The 22,628-nt window shown below is 38.2% G+C and overlaps 1 protein-coding gene across 2 annotated transcripts in view; it reads left to right on the top strand.

Moving 5' to 3' along the window:
* The window catches only part of GRID2 (glutamate ionotropic receptor delta type subunit 2), a 1,304,007-nt gene that overhangs the window by 747,535 nt on the left and 533,844 nt on the right, over nt 1-22,628 (top strand). For both annotated transcript variants that reach the window (XM_058667042.1, XM_004590568.4), the window contains exon 7: nt 4,680-4,841. In XM_058667042.1, coding sequence (XP_058523025.1) covers nt 4,680-4,841 — 162 coding nt within the window. The remainder of the gene's footprint in view (nt 1-4,679; nt 4,842-22,628) is intronic.

Here is a 22,628-nt window from a genome sequence, read left to right as displayed (position 1 = left end):
CACTGACAAATTAAGTTCTTACTGATACAGATTTTACATTGGGAGAATGTCACATATTGTATGTTGAGTTCTGTTTACTGTTTGACAAAAATTCCTTCTGAAAATCTCAGTGGAATCTTTGAAATGTCTGGATAGATTGGCTTCACTCCATGTCTTCACTAAGAGGCTCCTAGGGCAGAGGATAGTGAACAATCAGAACTTGGGGGGAAAAGCATTTTAAATACTCATTATCTGTCTAGAAATGATAATGTGACTTTTTATACGATTAAAAAATCATGTTTGGAATAACTTCCTACTGTGTTATTTAGTGTTCTCCACATCATTAAGCAAAATTGATATTTTCTGAACCGGTGTAGTGGCACAGCAAGTAAATCTTCTGCCTGCAGCTCCAGCATCTCTTGTGGGTGTCCCAGCTGCTCCACTTCCTTTCCAACTAGCTAAGAATGACCTAGAAAAGCAGCAGTGGGTGACCCAAGGCATTTGGCTCCTGTACCCACATGGGCAGCCTGGAAGAAGCTCCTGGCTTTGGATTAATACAGTTCTGGCACTTGTGGCTATTTGGGGAGTGACCCAGTAGATGGAAGACTCTCTTGCTATCTCTCCCTGTCTCTCTCTGTAACTCTCTCAAGTAAAAGTAAATTAATACTTTAAAAATTAATATTCTAAGATCTATCAGTCAAAAATGTGTTTGATACTAATATATTTGAAATATGCTATTGATATATTCTGAAGCATTGAACATATCTACAAAATACAATTAGAGTTTTTCCCCCTCTCATTTTGAGAATTATGGAGCCATAAATATATTCAAACTTCACTGATAAATATTTCACTCTTGAAAGGCAAGGAATTCTCTGTAGTCATCCCCAGGATTCTGTGTTTGGACCTAGTATTTTCAAAATGTTTATCACTTTCTATATGAAAGTAAATAAATCATACCTATCAACTTTACAAATGGCATAGCTAGAAGAGGAAGCTTATGTTGTATTACATAACCAAATCCAAAATTATTAAAATTGACTGAATAATAAGCCTGAAAATTGAAATTTCAGAGCTAAAATACAGGTTCAAAATCAATTACACAATGTCTAGATATAAAAGCACTGGTTTGACAGCTGTTCAAAGCTGTTAAGCTGAAGGCAAATTCAGTATGAGCCTCCTGCAAGTCATATATGCTGTAACTCATTTAACATAAGCTTGGTCTCTATGTCAGAAGCATTTTGCCAAGAGCAAGAGAGGCAATATCTTATACTGCATTCTTCTCGTCAGATCACATCTGCTCTAATGTGTCACTTCTGGTTACTGAAGTTTTAACAGAAACATTGAGAAACAAGACAAGAAAAGGATGAACACTGAGATGGAGATAAGTGTAGACGGTGTAACAGATGAAGAAGAACTGAAGGGAAGAGGCTGTTTCACAGCCAGCAAGACAAATGTTGAAAGGTTATCACACAGAGAAGATGGCTCAGTGATTTCAGAGTGTAGAGAGAGGGAAGTAGTGAGAAATGATTGTTCAGCTGGGGGTACTGGAGTTTAACATCTCAGAAGGACTGGAGAGAAAGAATGGTATAAGAGCTTATGAGCCTCTGGTGAAAATGAAAACTTACCCGAAAAAGAATCGATTAGAGGGTAGTGGAGAGCTTAGAGAATATGATGGCCATTTCTTTCTCTTTTTGTCCCCCCACCCCGCCCACCCACAGGCATAACCATTTCTTTCTCTTTTTTGTTCCCCCCTCCCTTAGGCTTTAGTCTTCATTTTAAAATGATTTTTTTAAAAATGTTTATTTAAAATACAGAATTATATAAAGAAAAGGGGAAGCATCCACTAGTTCATTCCCCAAATGGCTGCTGGGCTGGGCTGATGCTAAGAGCCAGGGGCTTCCTCCATGTCTCCCACCGTGGGTGCGGGGGCCCAAGCATTTTGAGCTGTCTTCTGCTGCTTGCCCAGACCATTAGCAGGGAGCAGAATCAGGAGTGGAGCAGCCAGGAACTTAACAGGTGCTAAAATGGGATGTTATGCTGCAGTCATGCACTGAGAACATCACGTATTGGGTACAAAGAACTCACTTTTAAGACCAGTATGAATACTCAATATCCATGCCTTGAGAAATGCACGTGACTGCTACACGAAAATGCCAGATTTGGATAGAATCCACTTTGTCAGATTTCTTACATCTTAACTCTTGTCCACCCACTTGACTTTAATCTTGATTTTATTTCCTTTCTTCTTGTTCTTTGACTTCTTTTATTTGATGAATGTCTATCCTAAATAAAATATGTTCTGGGTGCCAGGTTATGTCAAAGGTTAATGAAGTATAGGGAAACCAAACTACAAGAAGGTTAGGGTTTGAATTGCACAATTCAAGTAGAGCATCTTTATAAGGGGAACTAGTATTCTGGTCTGAAAGGCAGATAAACAACTTGCTTGTATTCCATGTTTCAGTTGAGTGGTTCACTCCCCACATGGCTGCATTGCATGGAGAGAAAGGAATGATCACCGAGGGTTCAAGAGATAAAACTGGAACTGCTCAAAAGTGTCTAAGTTAAGGTGGGAATGAGAGGAGGAACTCATAACATGTGCTCTCTAAATCCAATATTGGCAAGTGTTAACTAGTATGAGAAAGATTAAGAGAAATAAAATGAATAAATAAAGAGAAAAAACAGTCTCACATATATGCTTAAAGCAATTAGTTGAAGAGAAGCAAACTAGAGAAACAAGAGGAAACATCTTTTAAGCAGTTGAGTCAGGAAAAGTCAGAAAAAGGGGTCAGATAACAGTATGTCAGTTTTTTTAAAAATGCTTATTTGATGTAGAAAGTGTCAAAAAATTAAAGAGTGCAAGAGAAAGAAAAAGGTAGGAAAGAAGGAAGGAAGAAAGGAAGGAAGGGAGGGGAGGGAGAAAGGAACAAACAAATGAAGGGACAAAGGAAGGAATATCTTCAGTCTATAGGCTTGACGAGAAGGGCTTGGACCAGGTCAAAGCCAATGTCCCGTGCAGGGTTGGCAGGGATGCAGGCATTTAGGCTGTCCTCTGGCGCCTCCTAGACACCTGGACCTGAGATCAGTACTTCAATAGGAGATGTGTGCATCCCAAACAGGGTCTTAATCGGCCCTGCCAAAAGCACATCTCATTAGCATATCGGTTTAAAGAGTCTGTCAAAAATGTTTCCCCGGATTGCAGGATACGGCCCAGTCATTCTTCATCTTTCTTCCAAATCTTTCTATGGGCCTTCACACACTAATTCTGACTTGAATTTTGATCCCTGTACCACTGTTAATTTCAAATTTTATGCTCTTTTGGTAGCACATTTGAGCCATTATCTTCCAGGCTCTTCAGTAATTTCCTGGGTGGGGTGAGGGTGGAGTGGGGATGTTGCTATTCAAAGAATGAACTTGACTTTCAGACAATCTATGAATATTCTATGTCTCCTCTCAGAAAGACCTATCTTCTTTAGATATTCAAAAATAATGCTTAACAAATACAAATGGATAAAAATTTCCTAGCATGTTAAAAACATTCAGATAACGCTGTTAGGAAGCTCTTATTAGTACCTGGGCATAGCACTGAACTCTAATCATCCCAGCCATTGAACCTAGGACTAGTCTTTGTTGTAAGCCAGTTTTCTTTATGACTAATTATATTCAAAAGACTGTCCATATAGTGTTTTCTGCTCTGCTTTTAGAAATAAAATATGAAAAAAACTCTAAAAAACCCAAGAGCAAATGTTTTAAGACAAAATGAGTTTCCATTGCTACCTTGACTAGTACTGCTTTAACTTTATATTGTGGAATAAAATCTGAGGTGACAGTACAACATATAACAACTTTGACCCAGGATCTCTTTTGTGTCCCTGTTATCTGAATACATTTTAATTTCTTTGAAAAACAAGCACCTTTGATAATATATTGGTCGCATGGATAGTGGTTCTGGCAAGACTATTTTTCAATATGTGTAGGAAGAAGATAATAGCGCAGTTATCTTACAAAGAAGCAAGTGTTAATGGAAACACACATTCACAGTTAACAGCTCATAATATTTGCTATGTCAATGAGTTGCAGTGCCTCTGTGTGTCAGCATACTTTTGTACAGAGCCTTGACCACTGTGACAGTTATGAATGGTACTCTTTGCTTTCACTTTGCTGTTACAAAATCCACAGTGACACATGCAAGTATACAGATAGCTGCCTCCTTGTCTTACATCGTGGCACCCTTTGGTAAGATCAAGTTTATATTACTCCATCTGAATACTTAGGGTGCCAAAATGACATATTCACAAAGTGTATTATTCAATTTGCCCTTCTAATCTCTAAAAACACTTAGATCTTTACCTCCTCAGAGAGAAATAATAGAGCCAGTGATTTTCTAAGGTCTGACATGACTGGCCTTGCCTCTGTTAAAACCTGTCTCTCTTTTTTATTCTTTTTTAAATCTTTTCTTTCATACCCAAATAAGCTCAAAAAGCAATTAAAGCATGCCATCAGACAAGACTTTATGCTCAATGGCAAAACTGTGCAGAAAATGAAAAAAGGGAAAAAAAAAGAAGAAAAAAGCCTTCTGTTAATAAATAACCTGGTCAACCAGTCATCTGACATGCACAGATGTGGTTTGCTGATGGTTTGCTTACTATTGATGTTGGCACCCCTGAATAATATTAATCACTGTATAATGTCTTTTTCAGATTTCTAATCTTTACATATATGACACGGTGCTACTGCTTGCTAATGCTTTTCATAAAAAGCTGGAGGACCGGAAATGGCACAGCATGGCAAGCTTGTCCTGTATCCGAAAGAACTCGAAGCCCTGGCAGGGAGGAAGATCCATGCTGGAAACCATTAAGAAGGTAACTGGGGAGCAGTGCTTTGAGGTTCCTAATTCTCATGGAATAGCATACAGTCAATCACTGCTTGACATGAAGGATTCTTTCTTGATAATATTGCTGCCAATTCAATGCAGAAACTTGTATGATAGTAAAATGGTTTTAAAAAGGAGTGTTTGCTTAGTCATTGGAGCATTTAAAGCAAGTAACAATGGAAGGTAGAGATAGTATAAAGTGCCCTGGCTACGTCATCAAGGTTAGAGATACAAAGTTTTGTTGCTGTAGGCACATACCAAGTATGTGAAGTTTGTGAGTGAATTCATTTTAACCCTACTGTCAACTGAAAAGATTTCCCATAGACTTAGTTGTTTTCCATTTAGCTGATCCATGGCAAGACATTGGATATAATGACCTTTACTTTGTCCTGTGATAAAGACTTGATATGTGAACAGCTAATACAATGCAGCACCTGTGAACTATTGTGGGGACTTCATGGCATTATTCTTCTTCACTGTCATGGGGTGGCTTAGTCTGGCAGTGGCCTGTGTTGACCAGGCTCCCCGTTCCATTCCCAGAAGGCAGTTTGTGTTGTTGAGCAGTCTCAGCCCCTAAGCACTCTGCAGGTTATTAGCCTCTTCATCATGTCTTCCTTGCTGACATTTTCCGTTTGTCTTGCACAGCTTCTTGGATTTAAAATGAAATGATTAATAAAACAAACAAATGTGTCTCATACCCATTACACAAAGGAGACAGCCACTTTCAAGTGTTTTTTTTTAAGATTTATTTATTTTTATTGGAAAGGCAGATATACAGAGAGGAGGAGAGACAGAGAGGAAGGTATTCCATCTAATGATTGATTCACTCCCCAAGCAGCCGCAATGGCTGGTGCTGAGCCAATCCAAATTGAGTAACCAGGAGCCTCTTCCAGGTCTCCCACGTGGGTGCAGAGTCCCGAGGCTTTGGGCCACAAGCAGGGAGCTGGATGGGAAGCAGGGTGTGGGGGTACAAACTGGTGCCCATGTGGGATCCTGGCATGTTCAAGGCGAGGACTTCAGTCACTACTCTATTGCACCAGGCTCAAGTTTGTTTTTTGTTTGTTGGTTTTTTCATCCTATCTCATTCTGCATGGATTTGCTTTTTTCTCCTGAGAGAAAAAAAAAAAGCTAATTAGTTGAGATAACAGTGAACATTGAAAAATCAGGGAACAATCCAAAGAGTGAACATTAGAACTGAAATGAATGTACAAAAAAGCAGGAAGTAGAAGAAAGAACTCTTGGGATTGGAGAACAGTCCGGATCTTTTTCTCTGTGCTGTTTCATCTTTGTCAAAGAATTACTGTAATGAGAATTTAGGCTCCTGTCTGAAGTACTAGAGAATTAAATGTCTTGAATACATTGGCAGAGAAGCTGCTTTTTTTCAGGTGAGAAATGAATGTCAAATAAAAACTAAAGGTGTTGCCTAAATTTCCCAGCTTTGTCTGCGTGGAGAGCTGGCAGGTTCAAATCCAAAGAGGTTGTTGAACACGATTCTGATGCTGCCAGTTTGTTAATTCATGCTTTGGCCAGGATGCAGAAGCCTGAATATAGTCATTCTTCTGCAGCTTTCTCACAAAGACAGGATAATGGCTTAGAAGGTTGCTTAGGAGACACTTATTGAGTGAAATTATTTGTGGAGAAGAAGGTGACACAACAGAATCTATAGGTATTTCTCATGTAGCAGCTTCATGGACCATTGTGTTAGGAAATTTGTACACAATTGTATACAATTGCTCTTGTACGTCAGTGCATAAAGCCTCTACTTTTGACACAACCATCCCATATGGAGTGCTAGTTCAAGACCCAGCACCCTGACTCCTATTCAACTTCCTTATATTTTTCCTGGGAAAACGATGCTTACTGGCTGGAATGCAAGGGCTCCTGTCATCCATTAGGAGGGCATGCTTGTAGTCCTGGCTTCAAGCTGGTTCAGAGCTGGCCCTCTGTTTCTCCCTGTCTCTGTTGCTTTCCTTTTCAAACAAATAAATACAACTTAAAAAGAAATTCAATACAGTAACTGTGAAATTTTATTTGGGGGACTATTTTCATAAATCTCATTTCTTTCCCAGTGTCATTTTTACAAGGAATCTACCACTCTGTATGTACGTACCCAGAGGTTACATTTTGAATGCAGGTGTATAATTCAGTGAGAATGTTCAGTTTTATGCTAGCTTTATCTACTATGCCGCAGCACCTGCCCCACTCCTTAGCATTTTAAACTGTCCTTAAAAATGGAGTTTGTGGAGTATTGTCTTTTGCCCTACATGAGTGTTTTGGGTCAGCTTCTTGAGATGTGGGGCTGCTGACAGCCCACCCACCAAGGGGGTTTTCAAAGATAGTTTGTCACTTGCACAGAGACTGTGGGCAGGGCAGAGTGGTCCTGAGCTGATCCAGGCTGGCTTGGACAAGGCCAAAGCAGTGAGCTGGAGCTTCTTGCTGGCTACAAGGTGGTGATGGAGAGAAGCCTCACCCTGTGGGTTGGAGATTTGAAAGCTTAAATTTCCCAGGAGCACCCTGTATGGAGGTACAGGGTGGATTTTCTTAATCAGCTTGTTCGGAGCAACTCTAAAGGGGAAAGGAGATGTGAGGCCTAAAAATAAGTCTACAGCCAAACATCACAAATGAGGTCAGGCTTTTTATTACAGTGGGAATGTTCTGGTGATAACATTCGTAATTGCTTTCAAATTAACACAACGTACCCATATTAAGGGCATGCTTTACACATTGTACAAGTGTGGAGAAGAACAAGTTTCTGTCCACAAATCCACATGCATTCTTGTTATTCCTTTGGCATCAATCTTATAAATGTCCAGTACAATGGGAAGTGTTGATTTCTCAGATACTCCTTGTTATAGTATTGTACTTCATTATATAAATTGGTAGAATAATTACCTCTCCATTTTTCATCAATTTTCAAAAATTCAAGATTCATTCTCAATGTTTATTTCTCCCAGTTATTATCAACATCCCCATGCCATTGGTATTTACATAGATCTCTTACATAATTTGTAGAAGATTATAACTTTTAAAATATTGCATCAGCTCATTTATGGCCTGGTAGCTATCCAAATGGTTATTTTTTAATACTTCTTTTTAACTGTTTCCATTGTATTTGTCCCTCACTTTAAAAAAGATTTACTTTTTTCAATTATTCAAAAAGCATAGAGAAAGACAGAGAATCTTCTGTCTGCTGACTGACCCCCCCCCCCCCAGATGGCAGCAAGAGCCAGTGCTTGGCCAAGCTCCAGCCAGGAGTCAGGAATCCCATCCTCATTTCTCACGTGGGTGACAGGATCACAAGTCTCAAGCCATTATCAGTAGCCTTCCCTGGTGTACTAGTCTGATGGAAGCCCAGCACGCAGGGGCCCAAACCGTGCACTCATACATGCTGCTGGTCTGACCAGCAGTGCCTCAACCCTCAGCACCACAGTACTGGCCCCTTCATTCCTCCAATGTTCCAGCACTGAGTATATGGGTGTGTGCACACAAACAATAATATACTCATGCTATCATAAATGGACTGGTTTCCATTATGTTTTAAAACTAATTATTACAGATATACAATTTTTAAATGTTTTTGCTGACCCGAACAACTTTTGAAGTTAACTTACTGATTCTCACTTTGTTTATATCTTATTATCTTGTAGTCTTCATGTAGACATTGGTATTTTCTTTGAATGGCACCAATACTGCCACTTCAATTCTAATAATGCATGTGCTTTTTAAAATTTAATGTATTTCTTATGCTATCTGCATTCATGTCCACCTGCAATACTGTAAATAATTTTGGAGGTAACAACATCTTGTTTTAATAAAAATGTCATAAGTATTACATTACTTAATACATCATGGTTATTACTAGAAAAGACATGCTTTTGAATTTCAAGAAGTTAATACCTTCTGTTTTCATTTTTATTATTTTCCCTGCTTAAAATTTTTATTCATAACTCAAAGAATTTTAGTAGAACAAGGTACAGTGAAGTTAATTAACATTATTTTCCTTGATTGTAAGATAGAGAAGACCGAACCTTTGGAAAATTAAGGGGCTTGCTAAGGGGTAGTCAGATAATGAATTTTAAATACCAAGTTGTTTTGGTTTCTAATTCTGTGTTCTAAGGACTACACCATTTGCTCTCTTATTGTGCATAGCAGTAGGTGTTTTTCATTTCTGCTAAAACGGTTTAGTTAAAGCAAACACACATACACACTGAGAAGTCATGGGGATAAACACCGTGATTAATGTCATGCAGTCACATCCAAGATTCAAGATGGCTTCTTTGGTAAGCTTTAGTTTATTTTGAGAAGTTACATTTAATGTAATATGTGTGCTTGGAGGGAAGGACTCTTGTTATTGCATAATTTGATTTGCTGTTGTCTGTACTTAGTGCATCTCACCAAGTGTCTTATGTAAGTCAGATCAATTAAAGTAGAGCCACTCTGGGAGAGAGTGGGAGAACCTCTCTGTGTGTGAGTCTGAGAACCACAGTTGGTGAAATAGTTCCCTGTAGCACTGATTTGCTTTTCATACTTTTAAAATATATACAAAAGGAACAGATTTCAGGGATCTCATAAATGCAGTTCAATGATACTTCCCACTGACTACACTCACTGTTACAATTCTTCCTCCTTTCTTTCTTTATCTGTTACATTGATAATGATATACTTTCAATCAACTTTATAATCACAAGCTTAACTCTCTCCTAAGTATTCAACAATTACTAAGTAGAAAAACCACAATTCCTTTTCAGTATGGACAAATGCTATTTAAAAGCAATAATTAAATGTGAAAATGCTCATTTCATTCATATGCATTACATTTGTTTTTACTGTATATATTAGTTACTACAGATCAAGGAAAACATGCAGATGTCTGTTGGGGACTGGCTTATTTCACTAAGCATAGAGATCTCCAATAACATCCACTTTGTTGTGAAAGATAGGATTTCATTCTTTTATGGCTCAGTAATAGTCCATTGTGGATGTGAACCACAGTTTCTTTAGTTACTCATCAATTGATGGACATCTAGCTTGTTTCTATAGATTAGCTATTGTGAGTTGAGCTGCTATAATCATGGGAATACTTTTACATATGCTGATTCCACTTCCTTTGAGTAAATTTCCAAAAGTGAGACTGTAGGTTAGTTATAGATCTGTTTTCAGAATTCGAAGAAATTTGCAGACTGTCTTTCATAATGAAAGCAGTGGTATACATCCCATCAAGAGTGTATTAGGGTAGCTTTTTTCTCCACATCCTCATCAACATTTGCTATTTTTAAAAAAATGTTTAGGTGATAGCCATTTTATGGCCCTAAGTATCTTTTCATGTTTACTGATCATCTGTATTTCATTCTTAGGAAAATGCCTGGTCCTATCTTTTGCCCATTTCTTGACTGGCTTATTTGTTTTGCTATTGTTGAATTTCTGAAATGCTTTACAGTAACTGGATATAAATCCGTTTTCAATTCTGCAGCTTGCAACTTTTCTCCCATTCTGTTGGTTGTCTCTTTATTTCTTTTTAGTGTGTCCTTTGCTGTGATGAAGCTTAACTTTATCTAATTATATTTTCTATATTTTACTTAATTGTGTTTTGGGGGCATATTGAAGAAGTCTTTGTCTATGCAAGGATCTTGCAGTATTTCCTCATATTTTCCTTTAGTAATGTGATGGGTCTCGGTCTTAGATTTAGATACTGGATCCATTATTGATTGATTTTGTACAGAGTGTAAGGTAGGGGTTTTGTTTCATGTGTTTGCATACAGAAATCCAGTTTCCTCCACATTTTGTTGAACAGATACTTTCTTCAGGGAATGATATTACTCACTTGTTAAAGATTCCTTAGTTGTAGATAATCACATGGATTAATGTGTAGGGACTCTATTCCATTGACTCACAGATTTATTCTAAGATATTCTGCTGATAACTACCTTCCAATATGTCTTGAAATCTGGTATTGTGTGACACCTCCAACATTATTTTTATTGTTTAGGATTGCTTTAGCTAACCAGAGTCTGTTGTGATTACATATGAATTTTAGGGTCTATTTTTTCCCACATCTGAAAAGAACACCTAGAGTATTTCAATTGGAATCACATTGGATTTATAAATATCTTTGGATAGTATTGACATTAGACAATAATTCTTTTACAAGCATCGTAATTTTCAAACTTGTTGTGTCTTTTATCTTACCTTAACATTTTTTCATATAGAGGTGTTTTACATCCATGATTAAGGCTTTCCCATATTTTCCCATATTTACATATTTTGTAGCTGTTGTGGTTGGAGCTGATCTTACAAGTTTGTTGTCAATCATGCCATTATTATGTATACAAATACTATTGATTTATTTCTCCTTCTGTTTTATTTTTAATTTTATGGTACAATTCAGAAGGCTCTAGGATTTCCCTTACCCCTCCCCAACTGATTTTCCCCACATTATTACAGTACTACAGTCCTTCATAAGCAGTCATAAGTACATCTTTCTGCTATTTTAGTGTGTCCTGGCATTGCCGATACAGACAATGGCAGAGAGTCCAGCATTTATTGCCATGATATATCCACCAGTTTCATTGGGAGTCCATATTTGATTTGGAAGTAGAGATGCACACTGCATTATATCTTCACATCTGTAAGTGATAGTCTCTACTACACAGTTACTATACATCACTGTAAATCAACAACAGGAACTAAGTTAAAAAGCTTACAACACCATGAAGTTAAATAATATGTTGCTGGCTGACCTATATGTCAATGAAGAAATGAAAAGCAAAACAAACCCTTCTTGGAGAAAATGAAGCTGCTGTATGACCTATGAGTCAGTGAGGAATTTAATAAGAGAAAATATATACTATTTTAAAGAAATGAAAATTTTAAAAAATGTAAACACATGAGTTGCAGTGTTAAAATAATATTAAAAGGGCTATTGATCTTGTATTTAGCACGAATGTTGCCTTCAATAATAAAGAACACACGATATTTGTCTTTAGGATTGACTTATTTCACTGAGCAGAATGGTCTCTAGTTGGGACCATTTAGTTGCAAATGGTGTAATTTCATTTCTTTCAATGGCTGAGTAGTATTCCATGGAGTAGATGTTCCACAGGTTTTTTTTTTAAAAGATTTATTTTTATTTTTATTGGAAAGTCAGATATACAGAGAGGAGGAGAGACAGAGAGGATGATCTTCTGTCTGATGCTTCACTCCCCAAGTGGCTGCAACGGCTGGAGCTGAGCCAATCTGAAGCCAGGAGCCAGGAGCTTGTTTCAGGTCTCCCACGTGGGTGCAGGGTCCCAAGGCTTTGGGCCGTACTCGTCTGCTTTCCCAGGACACAAGCAGGAAGCTGGATGGGAAGTAGAGCCACCGGGATTAGAATTGGCGTCCATATGGTATCCCACTGCACTCAAGGTGAGGACTTTAGCCGCTAGGCCACTGTGCCGGGCCCTCCAGTATTTCTTTAACCACTCCTCTTCGGACAGAAATCTGGATTGTTTCCTTGTCTTTTTTTGTTGTAGATTGTGCTGCTGTAAACCTAGGATTACAGATCCCTTTCTCATATGTAGTTTTCATTTCCTTTGGATATGTTCCTAGGAGTGGGATAGCACGGTCATATGGCAGGTTTATTTGCAATTCTCCAAGCACTCTCCACAGTAGTTGTACTAGCCTACACTCCTACCAGCAGTGAAGGAGGGCAGCTTTCTCCCCACATCCAGCCAGCATGTTGTTAGTATTATATCCTGCCAAACTCGCTTATGACTTTCAACAGTCTCATAGTGGAGTTTTTTTGTTCCCTTATGTGTGAACCATGTCATCTTCAAACAGTAATAATTTGACTTTCTCATTTTCAATTTGCATCCCTCTAATTTCTTTTTGCCTTGTGTAATTGCTTTACCTGCAACATGCAGTACTACTTTTAATAGTAATGATGAGAGTAGGTATCCTTGTCTGGTTTCAATCTTAGTAGAAATGCTTCTATCTTTTTTCCATTCATCATGATGCTGGCTATGGGTTTGTCATATATCACCTTGATTGTACTGAGAAGTGTTTCTTCCATAACCACTTTAAGATTTTTATCCTGAAAGGATGTTGTATTTTATCAAATGCTTTCTCTGCATCAAATGAGATGCTATGGTTTTGGTTCTTTGGTATTGATTTGTGTATGTTGAGCCAACTGTGCTTACCAGGGTAAGTCCTGCATTATTTGGGTGAATGATTTTTGTGAAATGTTGTTGGAGTTGATAGTATTCATTGAGGATTTTGGCATCTGTGTCTTCATCAGGGATGTTGGTCTATATAATTTTTCTTTATTGTGTATTTTTCTGGTTTTCAAATTGAGGTGATTCTGGCCTCAAGAAAAAAAAAAGTTTAGGAGGAATCCCTCCCTTTCAGTTGTTTTTGAATAGTTTGAGAAAAATTGGGATTATTTCTTCTTCAATAGTTTGGTTTATTTCACTACTGAAGTCATCCAGTCCCAGCTATTGTTTTAGAAGGATGTTTATTCCTGATTCAACCCATGTCTTATGGTCTACTGAGGTTTTCTATATCTTCAAGACTTTATGTTGATAAACTCTGTGTGCCCAGAAAGTTGCTTTACTTTTTCCAATCTTATGGCCTATAGCTCTTTGTTTTAATTGATGATTATAGAATAGTCCTGTTTAAACAGTAATTATTTTATGTTGTTTCTTAATGTTAATAGCCTTAATTGGAAACAGTTCCCAAGAGTTCACATCATTTATTCATTTATTCATTACTCTTGATAGTTGTTTATCAGAGACTTATATTATTGTATTACCAAGAAAAATTTTAGAGTCTGGTAGGAAATGTTGATTCAATATACAAAAAACTACTCCCTGAGACAACCTGTGGCCCCTAGAGGTGGCAGAAGCAGTATACTGTGGAATCTTAGAGAACATAATGTACTTTGATGGTCCCTTGGGAATTTGCTTCATGATCAAGGCATTTGTTCTCTGTGCGGATGCACAACCCACAGCTGTAGCTCTGACAGAAGAGAATTACTCATTCCTTTCCTGGAAGCAGCGTGTACTCAATGAATGGTCACTGCAGAAGTAGGAAGATTCATGCCTTTTCCTTGAATTTCTGAAAGATGATCATAACATCTGGCCTACGCCTTTTTTTTTTATTTGTTTTTTTTTTTTAATCACGTTTTGAACTCTCCATCTGCCTTAATGTCAATACCCTCTCCCCTACATCCATGCTGTTGCTTCCTTAGGAGCATTCCAAGTAAACTTCTTGCATGTAAACAAACACCCATCTCAGAGAGGTTTCCTGTGTATCCTGGTATAAAAACAGCAATGGATTAGAAGGCATTCTCATGGAACTAATAATCTCTTGATAGAAATCAGAAAACTAGCAGGCTTAATATATGTAGATCTATGGGAGGAGGTATTTCAGGTGGTGCTGGGACTCTCTTTTTGTTTGTTTGTTTGTTTGTTTATGGATTGGGGTGATAGTCTAGTGGTTAAATCCTCACCTTGCATGCACCAGGATCCTGCTGGTTTGTTTCCCAGCTGCTCCACTTCCCATCTAACTTCCTGCTTGTGGCCTGGGAAAGCAATAAAAAATGGCCAGAAATCTTGGGCCACTGCACCCATGTTGAAGACCCAGAGGGAACTCCTGGATCCTGGCTCTGGGTCGGCTTAGCTGGCCATTTAGGCCCATTTGGGAGTGAATCAGTGGACAAAACGTCTTTCTGTATCTCCTCTCTCTTTGTGTTTTGTTCTCTCTGTATATTTGCCTTTCCAGGAAAAACAAACCAAAAACCTCTTTTAAAGAAAACTAAGTCTTAGTTTAAAATATATGTGATTACATATAAAAGCACTGACCACTTTCTACATATTCTGCATGTGTAAGCCAACACACATTCTGTAAATCAGGTATTTAAACACTGACATGATGGATAATTTCCATTATATACTGTGAGGCATTGTTTACAATATTGAATGTTAGAAAATTTTTTAAAAGTAGAGTTTGAAGAGGATCCCAAATGTTTAAATATCCATATGTTTTTCTCATATGGATAAATATTGACAGTTCAAATGTAATACAAGGAGATGTCAAAAACTTAAGTATGAATTACTCAAATTTATTTTAATTTATCCATGTACTTAATAGATTTAAATATTTTTTTTACCAAAGTCAACTTATAGTTTATTTTCATTTTTCATACATACTTACATGTTAGAGAATGTTAAAAATATTAAATCTATTTCAATTCTTATATGTTTATGAACATATTCAAAAAGATGTATTGAATACTGAAACATTTGTGCTGAGAGATCACAAATAAGAAAACAGAAATATCAAAAAATCATCACAAATGTGATCTGCCCCACAAAAGGAGAAACTTCAGCTGCTCAAGAAGTATGTCACTGGAGAACTAATGAAGTTGAAGATTGATGAGATATTTGAAGTCGCTCAGGAGGAGTAGGCAATAGCCAGGAAAAGAAAGGGAAGAATATATAGAAATTCAGGAGAAAGAATGTTTCATGCTAGAAAAGAATGCTAGCTTGCTTCAAAGAAAAGAGACCTTGGACTAATTAAACATCTGAAATAAAACCAAGGGAGACAGAATCAAGGGATTAGGGACTTGATTCTCCATTTCTGAGGAGAGTCACACAGGGGAAAGATCATGACATATTTTGCAATTATGCCTTTTGTAAAATATGAAAATTCCTGTTTTGTATACCAGGAGTAAAGGGACACTGAAACATTTTACAGAAGGTGGTAACAATGTTAGAATAACCAGTGGAGAATGCCTGCACAGCTGCCACCGGGTCAGGGCAGAGTAGATGAAACACCCTGAATGTTCCTCCTTAGAGGAGGCCTAGACAAAGGGGTTAGTCACTGATGGAAAAGAGGATGCATCTTCTGTGGATTTTGGGGGGATTTCCGGGGGGCGTCCTGAGCATCGGGCGACGAGACCACTGGGGGGTGAAGTGACACCCCAGGTTCTTTGGCCACTGAACCAATGGAAAGAAACTGATAAGGAATGTTCATTTATTAGGGAGACCTTACAATCTTAGATAGGGAACAAAGGGGATGGCAGAAGGGCGGTCCCAACAACTCTCCACCTAGCAATCATTGCGATTGGCTAACAGGCGTACCTGTCTGTCTGGACTCTCCAATCACAGATTACGTTCTGCACGCAGGGGTGGAAGTTCTGTCAAGCCGAGGCAGGTAAGCCGAGATTCACGTGCGCAAAACCGGCTAGCACTTGGGATGAAGGCAATGCCTGCGGGCATATTCATCGCACGTGGCTGATGAACAGAAGGAGGGTCGCATTTAACTTCTGAGAGTCACTTATTGAGGAAGTCATGGCACTGCTCCAGCAAGCACAGAAGGGAGGCTGCGGTACAGCCCAGCGCTCTTGCTGTATGCCCAGTGAACAGGCCAGGTTGAAGTCTGGATTAGCCAAAAACCATCTCTTATGGGGCATTCCCCGGGGCTACAGTGTGCTGTGTGTCTGAGGTCTCCCACATGGGCGACGCCCACAGAGAGCCAGGGGCGATCTCCCACTGGGGGAAACCAGAAATGATTTGGTTAACTTTGCAAAGAAGAATAAGTAGTGATTTTTGGGTTGAAGCTTTAAGCAAACAACTTGAATTAGACATTCGGTTTGTGGGGTTGTGAAAACATTAATATACTTAAAGGAGTAGAAATGTATTATTTTGCTTATGTGTAAAGCCCTGTGTATCATTTAGAATCTATAAACGTGAGTAGGAGAGTGTAAGAAATAGGTGGTGTGACACAAACAGCATGGACTGGGTGTGTGAAGTGGCCTTTTGTCATAGTGGCTTTTAGAAACACCATCCGTGCTCACTTCATCTTCAGATCATCTAAGTCGTAAGTACAGTAGCATAAGTTTTACTTTACACAATTCAGTATTTCTATTTAAAACAATAGACAGAAAATAGCACATGGTTTTGAATTACTATGAGATGCTTCATGGCATTTATACATTGCGTGATGCACAAGAAGAATAAATATATTGAAAGTTTCAAATACTTAATACCTCTTTGTGGCAAATTCACCTAAAATCCTATAGTCTAAGTTTTCATGGAGAAATACATAGTAAATTAATGTTATCTGACTTTGCTCTACTGTGCAATAGAGCCCTAGAACTTTTTGCACATATATTGTGTAACCTAATACTTGTCGATCAATCTTCTCCAACTGCTTCCTTCTTTCTTCTGCCTCTGGCAACCACATTCCTATTATTATTTTATTTTATTATTTATTTATTTATTTTTAGATTTTACTTACTCACTTGCTTACTTATTTGAAGAGCAAGGAGAGACAGTGAGATCTTCCATCAACTGGTTCACTTCCCAAATGGCTACCACAGCCAGAGCTGGCCAACGGCAAAGAACTTCTGCCTAGTCCAGGCTAATTAGCAGGTAGCTGATCAGAAGTGGAGCAGCCCAGATTTGAAGCAGTGCTCTGACATGAGATCCTGGCAATTCACCTGCTTTATAATATTGGCTTCCACGTTTAAACAATAGCAATAACCTTTTGAAACTTTATTTTGGTTTATTTTTGCCTTTTATAATGTCATTTACTTATTTCAAGTCCACATATGAGGGACATCACTTGATACTTGTCTTTACACACTTGGTTTTTTTCACTTGTCATAATGACCTCAAATGACAAGGTTTCAGAATTTTGTAATGTATTTTTGTCTAGGTACGACACTTTCCTTAAGAATTCATCACTGGATGGCAGTTTAGGCGATTTCTTCTTTATTTGTCTCCAATCTATGGTCTTAATATCCAACTAAGTAATTTTCTCTAATAACTACTTTGATTATTTGGGTTACTTTTATTTCTCATTATATTTGCTCAGTGTGTAGGTTTTGCTTTGTAGTTACCTTAAAGTTTGCAAACTCTTTTTTTTTTTAATAAACTATCTTTTTATTTTTAAAAAAAGATTTATCTATATGCTTTTGAAGTCAGAGTTGTAGAGTGAGAGGTAGAGACAACGAGAGAAATCTTGTGTTTGCTGGTTCACTCCCCAGATTGTCACAGTGGCCACAGCTGGGCCAACCTAAAGCCAGGAGCCCAGAGTTTCACCAGGTCACTCACAGGGGAAGCAGAGAACCAAACCATTGGGCCATCTTCTGCTGCCTTGAGAGGCATATCAATCATGGAGCTGGATTGGAAGTGGGGCAGCTGGGACACAGACCTTTACCTCTGATGTTTCTGTCACAGGCGGTAGCTTTACTTGCTGTACTACAGCCATATAAGCTATCTTAATATATAATAATAAGCTATCTTAATATAATTGTTTGTCTTCCCAGTAAGGATATAAGTAGTTTAAAATGTTAGAGCATTCTGAGTTTGTTTCTATAGTTACTATCACCATTGAATGTTTTACCATTTGATATTTACATCTTACTTGCTGGCATCTCTTTCTTTCAGTTCAAAGAACTCCTTTAAGCATTTCTTATAACAAAAATTTAGTAGTAAGAGATTCTCCCAAGCTTTGTTTGCAAATTTCTTTATCTCTCATATCTGATGAATAGCTTTTCTGGGTACGGTAGTCTTGTCTGGCAAATTTTTCCCTTCGATATTTTAAAAGTCTGATTCCACTCTCCCCTGACATGTAAGGTTTCGGTTGAAGTCAGGAGAATCAGAACTCCTTAATGGATTATTTCCTTCTTTCCTCCTGTGATTTTGAGACTTCTCTCTTCCTGCTTAAGAGAATCTGTTTATAACATACTTTTTGGTAGACTTGGTTGGGTTTCTTTTTTTGTAACTGGACAGTTGTGTCCTTGTCTAAGTTTGGGGGGTTTTCTGTCATTATCTCTTATAATATGCTTTCCACCCCTCTGACATTCTCATGTCCTTCTTGAATCTGTATAACTCAAATATTTACTCTCTTCATGTCATCTGATAGTGCCCTTTTTTTCCATTCAAGTTCAATTGTTTTAATCATCCAACTGTGTATTGTCACTGGTTCTTTCTTCTGTTTGACCTATTTGATCATTGATGCCCTCTATTCACTTTATATTTCACTTAGTGTATTTTTTTAAGTTGGAGGATTTCTGCTTGATTTTATTTGATTGCTTCCACATCTTTATAAAATCTGTTGGAACGTAGAATTGGTTCTGGGCATTCTATTAAATTTTTGTTTATTTTCTTAAATTAGTTCTTTGAAAATTTCAACTTCTAAATAGTTGGTTTCTGGAAATTCTTTTGGTCTTTGTATGAAGGCACAGATCGCTGGATGGTTCTGATGCTCATTAAAGTATGATATGTTCTGTTCTTTGAAAGATCAGTTTTAGTAATATAGCTTCATGTAAGGCCAAATTTCTAGAAATTTGAAGAAGTCTGTTCTGCTATTAAGTTGGGCCATGTTTTGTGTGCTTCTGAGATGTGGGATCATTACCCGGTTATGCACCTATAGACTAGCCACTGGTGATGCTAACTGGGGAGATGGCGTTTTATCCAGGACCACAGAATTCCACCTGTCCCTGAAGGGAGCCATGAAAGCTCTCTCTGCAGGCACTTATCTGGGAACAAGAGCTGTTAGAATGTGCTAGTGCTGGGTTTTTTCAGCTTAGCAGTGAGTTCAAATATAATCCTATAGCTTCTTGCTGCCTGCCAGTGGTCATAGGAATAGTAAAAGTGTTAGATGTTCAGCTATTCAGGCAAGCCCTAAGTGAGTAACCTCTGAATCTTATAGTCACCAGGCTGTTGGTAATTTTAAGGATGCACAACAGTCCTATGAGATGCTGGTCAGTCTTGCTGCAACCAAAAGAAGTCTGCTCATTGGGGTACTGTCTGTGCCTGATACTGGGGAAGGTCGGAGCCTGTGTTCCTAGGGATTGGGCTAGGAATGGAAACCATTAGGATCTACCCAGAATAAGACTCTATCAATCCAACACTAATTTCTAAGACACAGTCCTTTGGTCCCTTGCTGTGTATATCTTCCAGAGTTTATGGAGCCTGAAAGAGGTGACCCACTCTCTGCCCTAACTTCCCCAGGCTGGTCATATTCATTTCCCACCATCTCCTGTCCCACAAAATACTGGGCTTTTTGCCAGACTCAGCAATGTTTACATTTTGATATCCTAAAATGACCCCAACCCCAGGGAGTGCAGGTGTCTGCTTGATGCTAATTAAACCTAGAAAATCAGCCTGTAAGCGATGCCTGATAGTAAATCCAACCATGTTTTTCTTTTTAAATTATTTATGTATTTTTATTGGAAAGATAGATTTACAGAGAGAAGGAGAGACAAAAGAAATCTTCCATCTTCTGGTTCACTCCCCAAGTGGCCACAATGCCTGGAGTGAAGCCAGGAGCCAGGAGCTTCTTCCATATCTCCCAGACAGATGCAGGGTCCCAAGGATTTTTGCCCATCTCTACTGCTTTCCCAGGCCACAAGCAGGAAATTGCATGGGAAGTGGAGCAGCTAGACCACAAACTGGCACCCATATGGAATGCCAGTGCATTCAAGGCGAGGATTTAGTCACTGAGCCATCGTGCTGGGCTCTAGGTCATTGACTATTATGAAGTTCTAGATAACAGTCTGGTTGGCCTAGATTTGACATCCAAAGCATGTTCCTAGACTCTAATACCTGGCCTGTCTACATGGTTGGAGTTTCATTATCTGCATGTGGTTAAAGGAAATGTGGTAGACACCAACTGCCTGTGAATCTGTGAACATTCACTCCATTAGTAAGGCCTTCACAGCTGGCCTAGCCTTGGGATTCAGTTTGCTCTCCTCCCAAGTGAGAAGCATCTCTTTTTGCCTTGTTCCTTGGAACTGGAAACTAAGGAGCACTGGTAACTTTCCTTCTTGCTTCCCTCATTGCAAGTTTTCTCATGATGGCAACAAAATGAGATCCTGTGGTCTCTCAGCTGACTTCCATGGCTCTTGTGAAGGTGACTGGGCAGAGCTTGTCAAAGTGTTGTCTCTGTAAGGAGGTGATCCCTGGAGCTTCTGATTCAGCTGTTGTCTTGGCTCAGCCCAGCTGAACATTTTCTTGAATAATCCACTGCACATATGTTATATTAGACACAGACTGTGTTGTCAAAAAGAAGCAATGTGAGACACAAAATGAAAGTTTCAGTTTTTCAAATTATTTATTTATGTGTAGGAGATAGATCTCACTTAGATCATATAGCAGATTAAGGAGCTGACTGATACTCTCACCTCAGACGCTTCCTGCCCACATCCCCACCTGCCTTCCTCCTCATTATTTGTTTTCTAGTATTTATAATAGAATACCTTCATTTCATTTCGCAATTGCAGGCTTTACCCTCCATTAGATAAGGATATCAACACCTGGCAAGTAGACAATGGTAACAAAGAACAACAATAACAACAAAAAATTCCAAACAAAATAAAACAAAATCCTACTATTCTATGGGGGCAGTTTCAGTGTGTCTCTATAATCAGTGACTAGTTCTGTAGGCGGTACGTTTCTGTTGAGAGACGGCATGATCAAAGTGCTAATAACATCCTATTTACTCCAATTGCCACAATCCTCCATTAGGAATGAGTGTGTATGTGTGTGTGTGTGTGTGTACTTCAAAATGTAGCAGAATGGAAAGAAAAGGTGAGTTTATTTTGGCACTGAATATACTTGAAACCTATACATAATTTTTTTCCATAATGCACCCTGCTCCAAACCTAAAGAACCTTGCTATGCATGAATTTCAATCTTTTTTGTGCCAAAATAAACTTATCTATCAGTTTAAGTTTCACAAATCTTTTGAAGTTTCATCATACTTGTATAGAAATTGCATGTAAATACCATTTTTTAGAATATTGCATATAAACTAGGCTTTTGCTTTTGTTTTTGTATTTCTACATTTATGTAACTTTTATTACATTTCTTTGCTGGGTAGAAAATGAAATATTTGCCTCTTGTCAAGGAATTTATTCTCTGAACCCAAAAGTGATGGAACTAGGAAACAATGGGGCACTGAGAAGCCACCAAATCTGGCATTCCCAGTATGCTGGCTGCTTTGCCAGACCCACACTTACCTAATAGGTGTCCTTGGTTACCACATGCATCCTCAGGAAATATAAATCACTTGGTATTCCATGTGACTCTCTAGCATTCTGATCTGTTGCTTTACACTTTCAAGTGTAAGGAATGATTTCTCAGCCTCATGAACAGAGTAAAACAAAGCCAGTTATTCTTCTACTTCCTTCCCCCTCCACTCCATCTATAAGGAAATGAAAACTTCTTCCCTTTAAAAACCTAATATCTAGTGGAAATTGTTTCCTCATCTTCTATTGGCTTTTTAACATTTTCCTTCTCATTGCTGTCTCTATTAGATGGGTGGGATGAAATCCAGTCTAATTTTACCTGGTGTTTTAGAATGAGCTTACCCTGACAACAATTTTGCTGTCATTTCAAAGGACATTTAGAATTTATTTGTAAGTGTTGTTCATACTATAAATGTCTCATTAGCTTATTGTGTTTAGAATACACTGCATTACCAAAAGAGAAACAAAACAAAACAAAATCATGAATGCAGAAGGATAATGAGCATCCGTTGCCACGTGGTCAGCATGCATTCTTACCGAAGCTCTGCCTTCAGGGTTAGTCTAAGGACAGACGTACAGAGATTCAAAACTGCTGGAAATTTCTGAGGTTATCAAAAAATCAGAGAGGTTAAGTCTAGATGATGTAAGCGGGGTCTTAATTTAAAGGTTTATTTACTTAAAATACTGACCTCTCAGGCATCCCTTGCATCTACATGAGGAAATGCTTTACTGATAAACAAATAACTCATTAAGAATAGA

This window comes from Ochotona princeps, chromosome 7, assembly GCF_030435755.1.
Source record: "Ochotona princeps isolate mOchPri1 chromosome 7, mOchPri1.hap1, whole genome shotgun sequence".
Taxonomy (NCBI): Eukaryota; Metazoa; Chordata; class Mammalia; order Lagomorpha; family Ochotonidae; genus Ochotona; species Ochotona princeps.
Note: the sequence above shows the minus strand (reverse complement) of the source record. Positions and strands in the feature narration are given on the sequence as shown.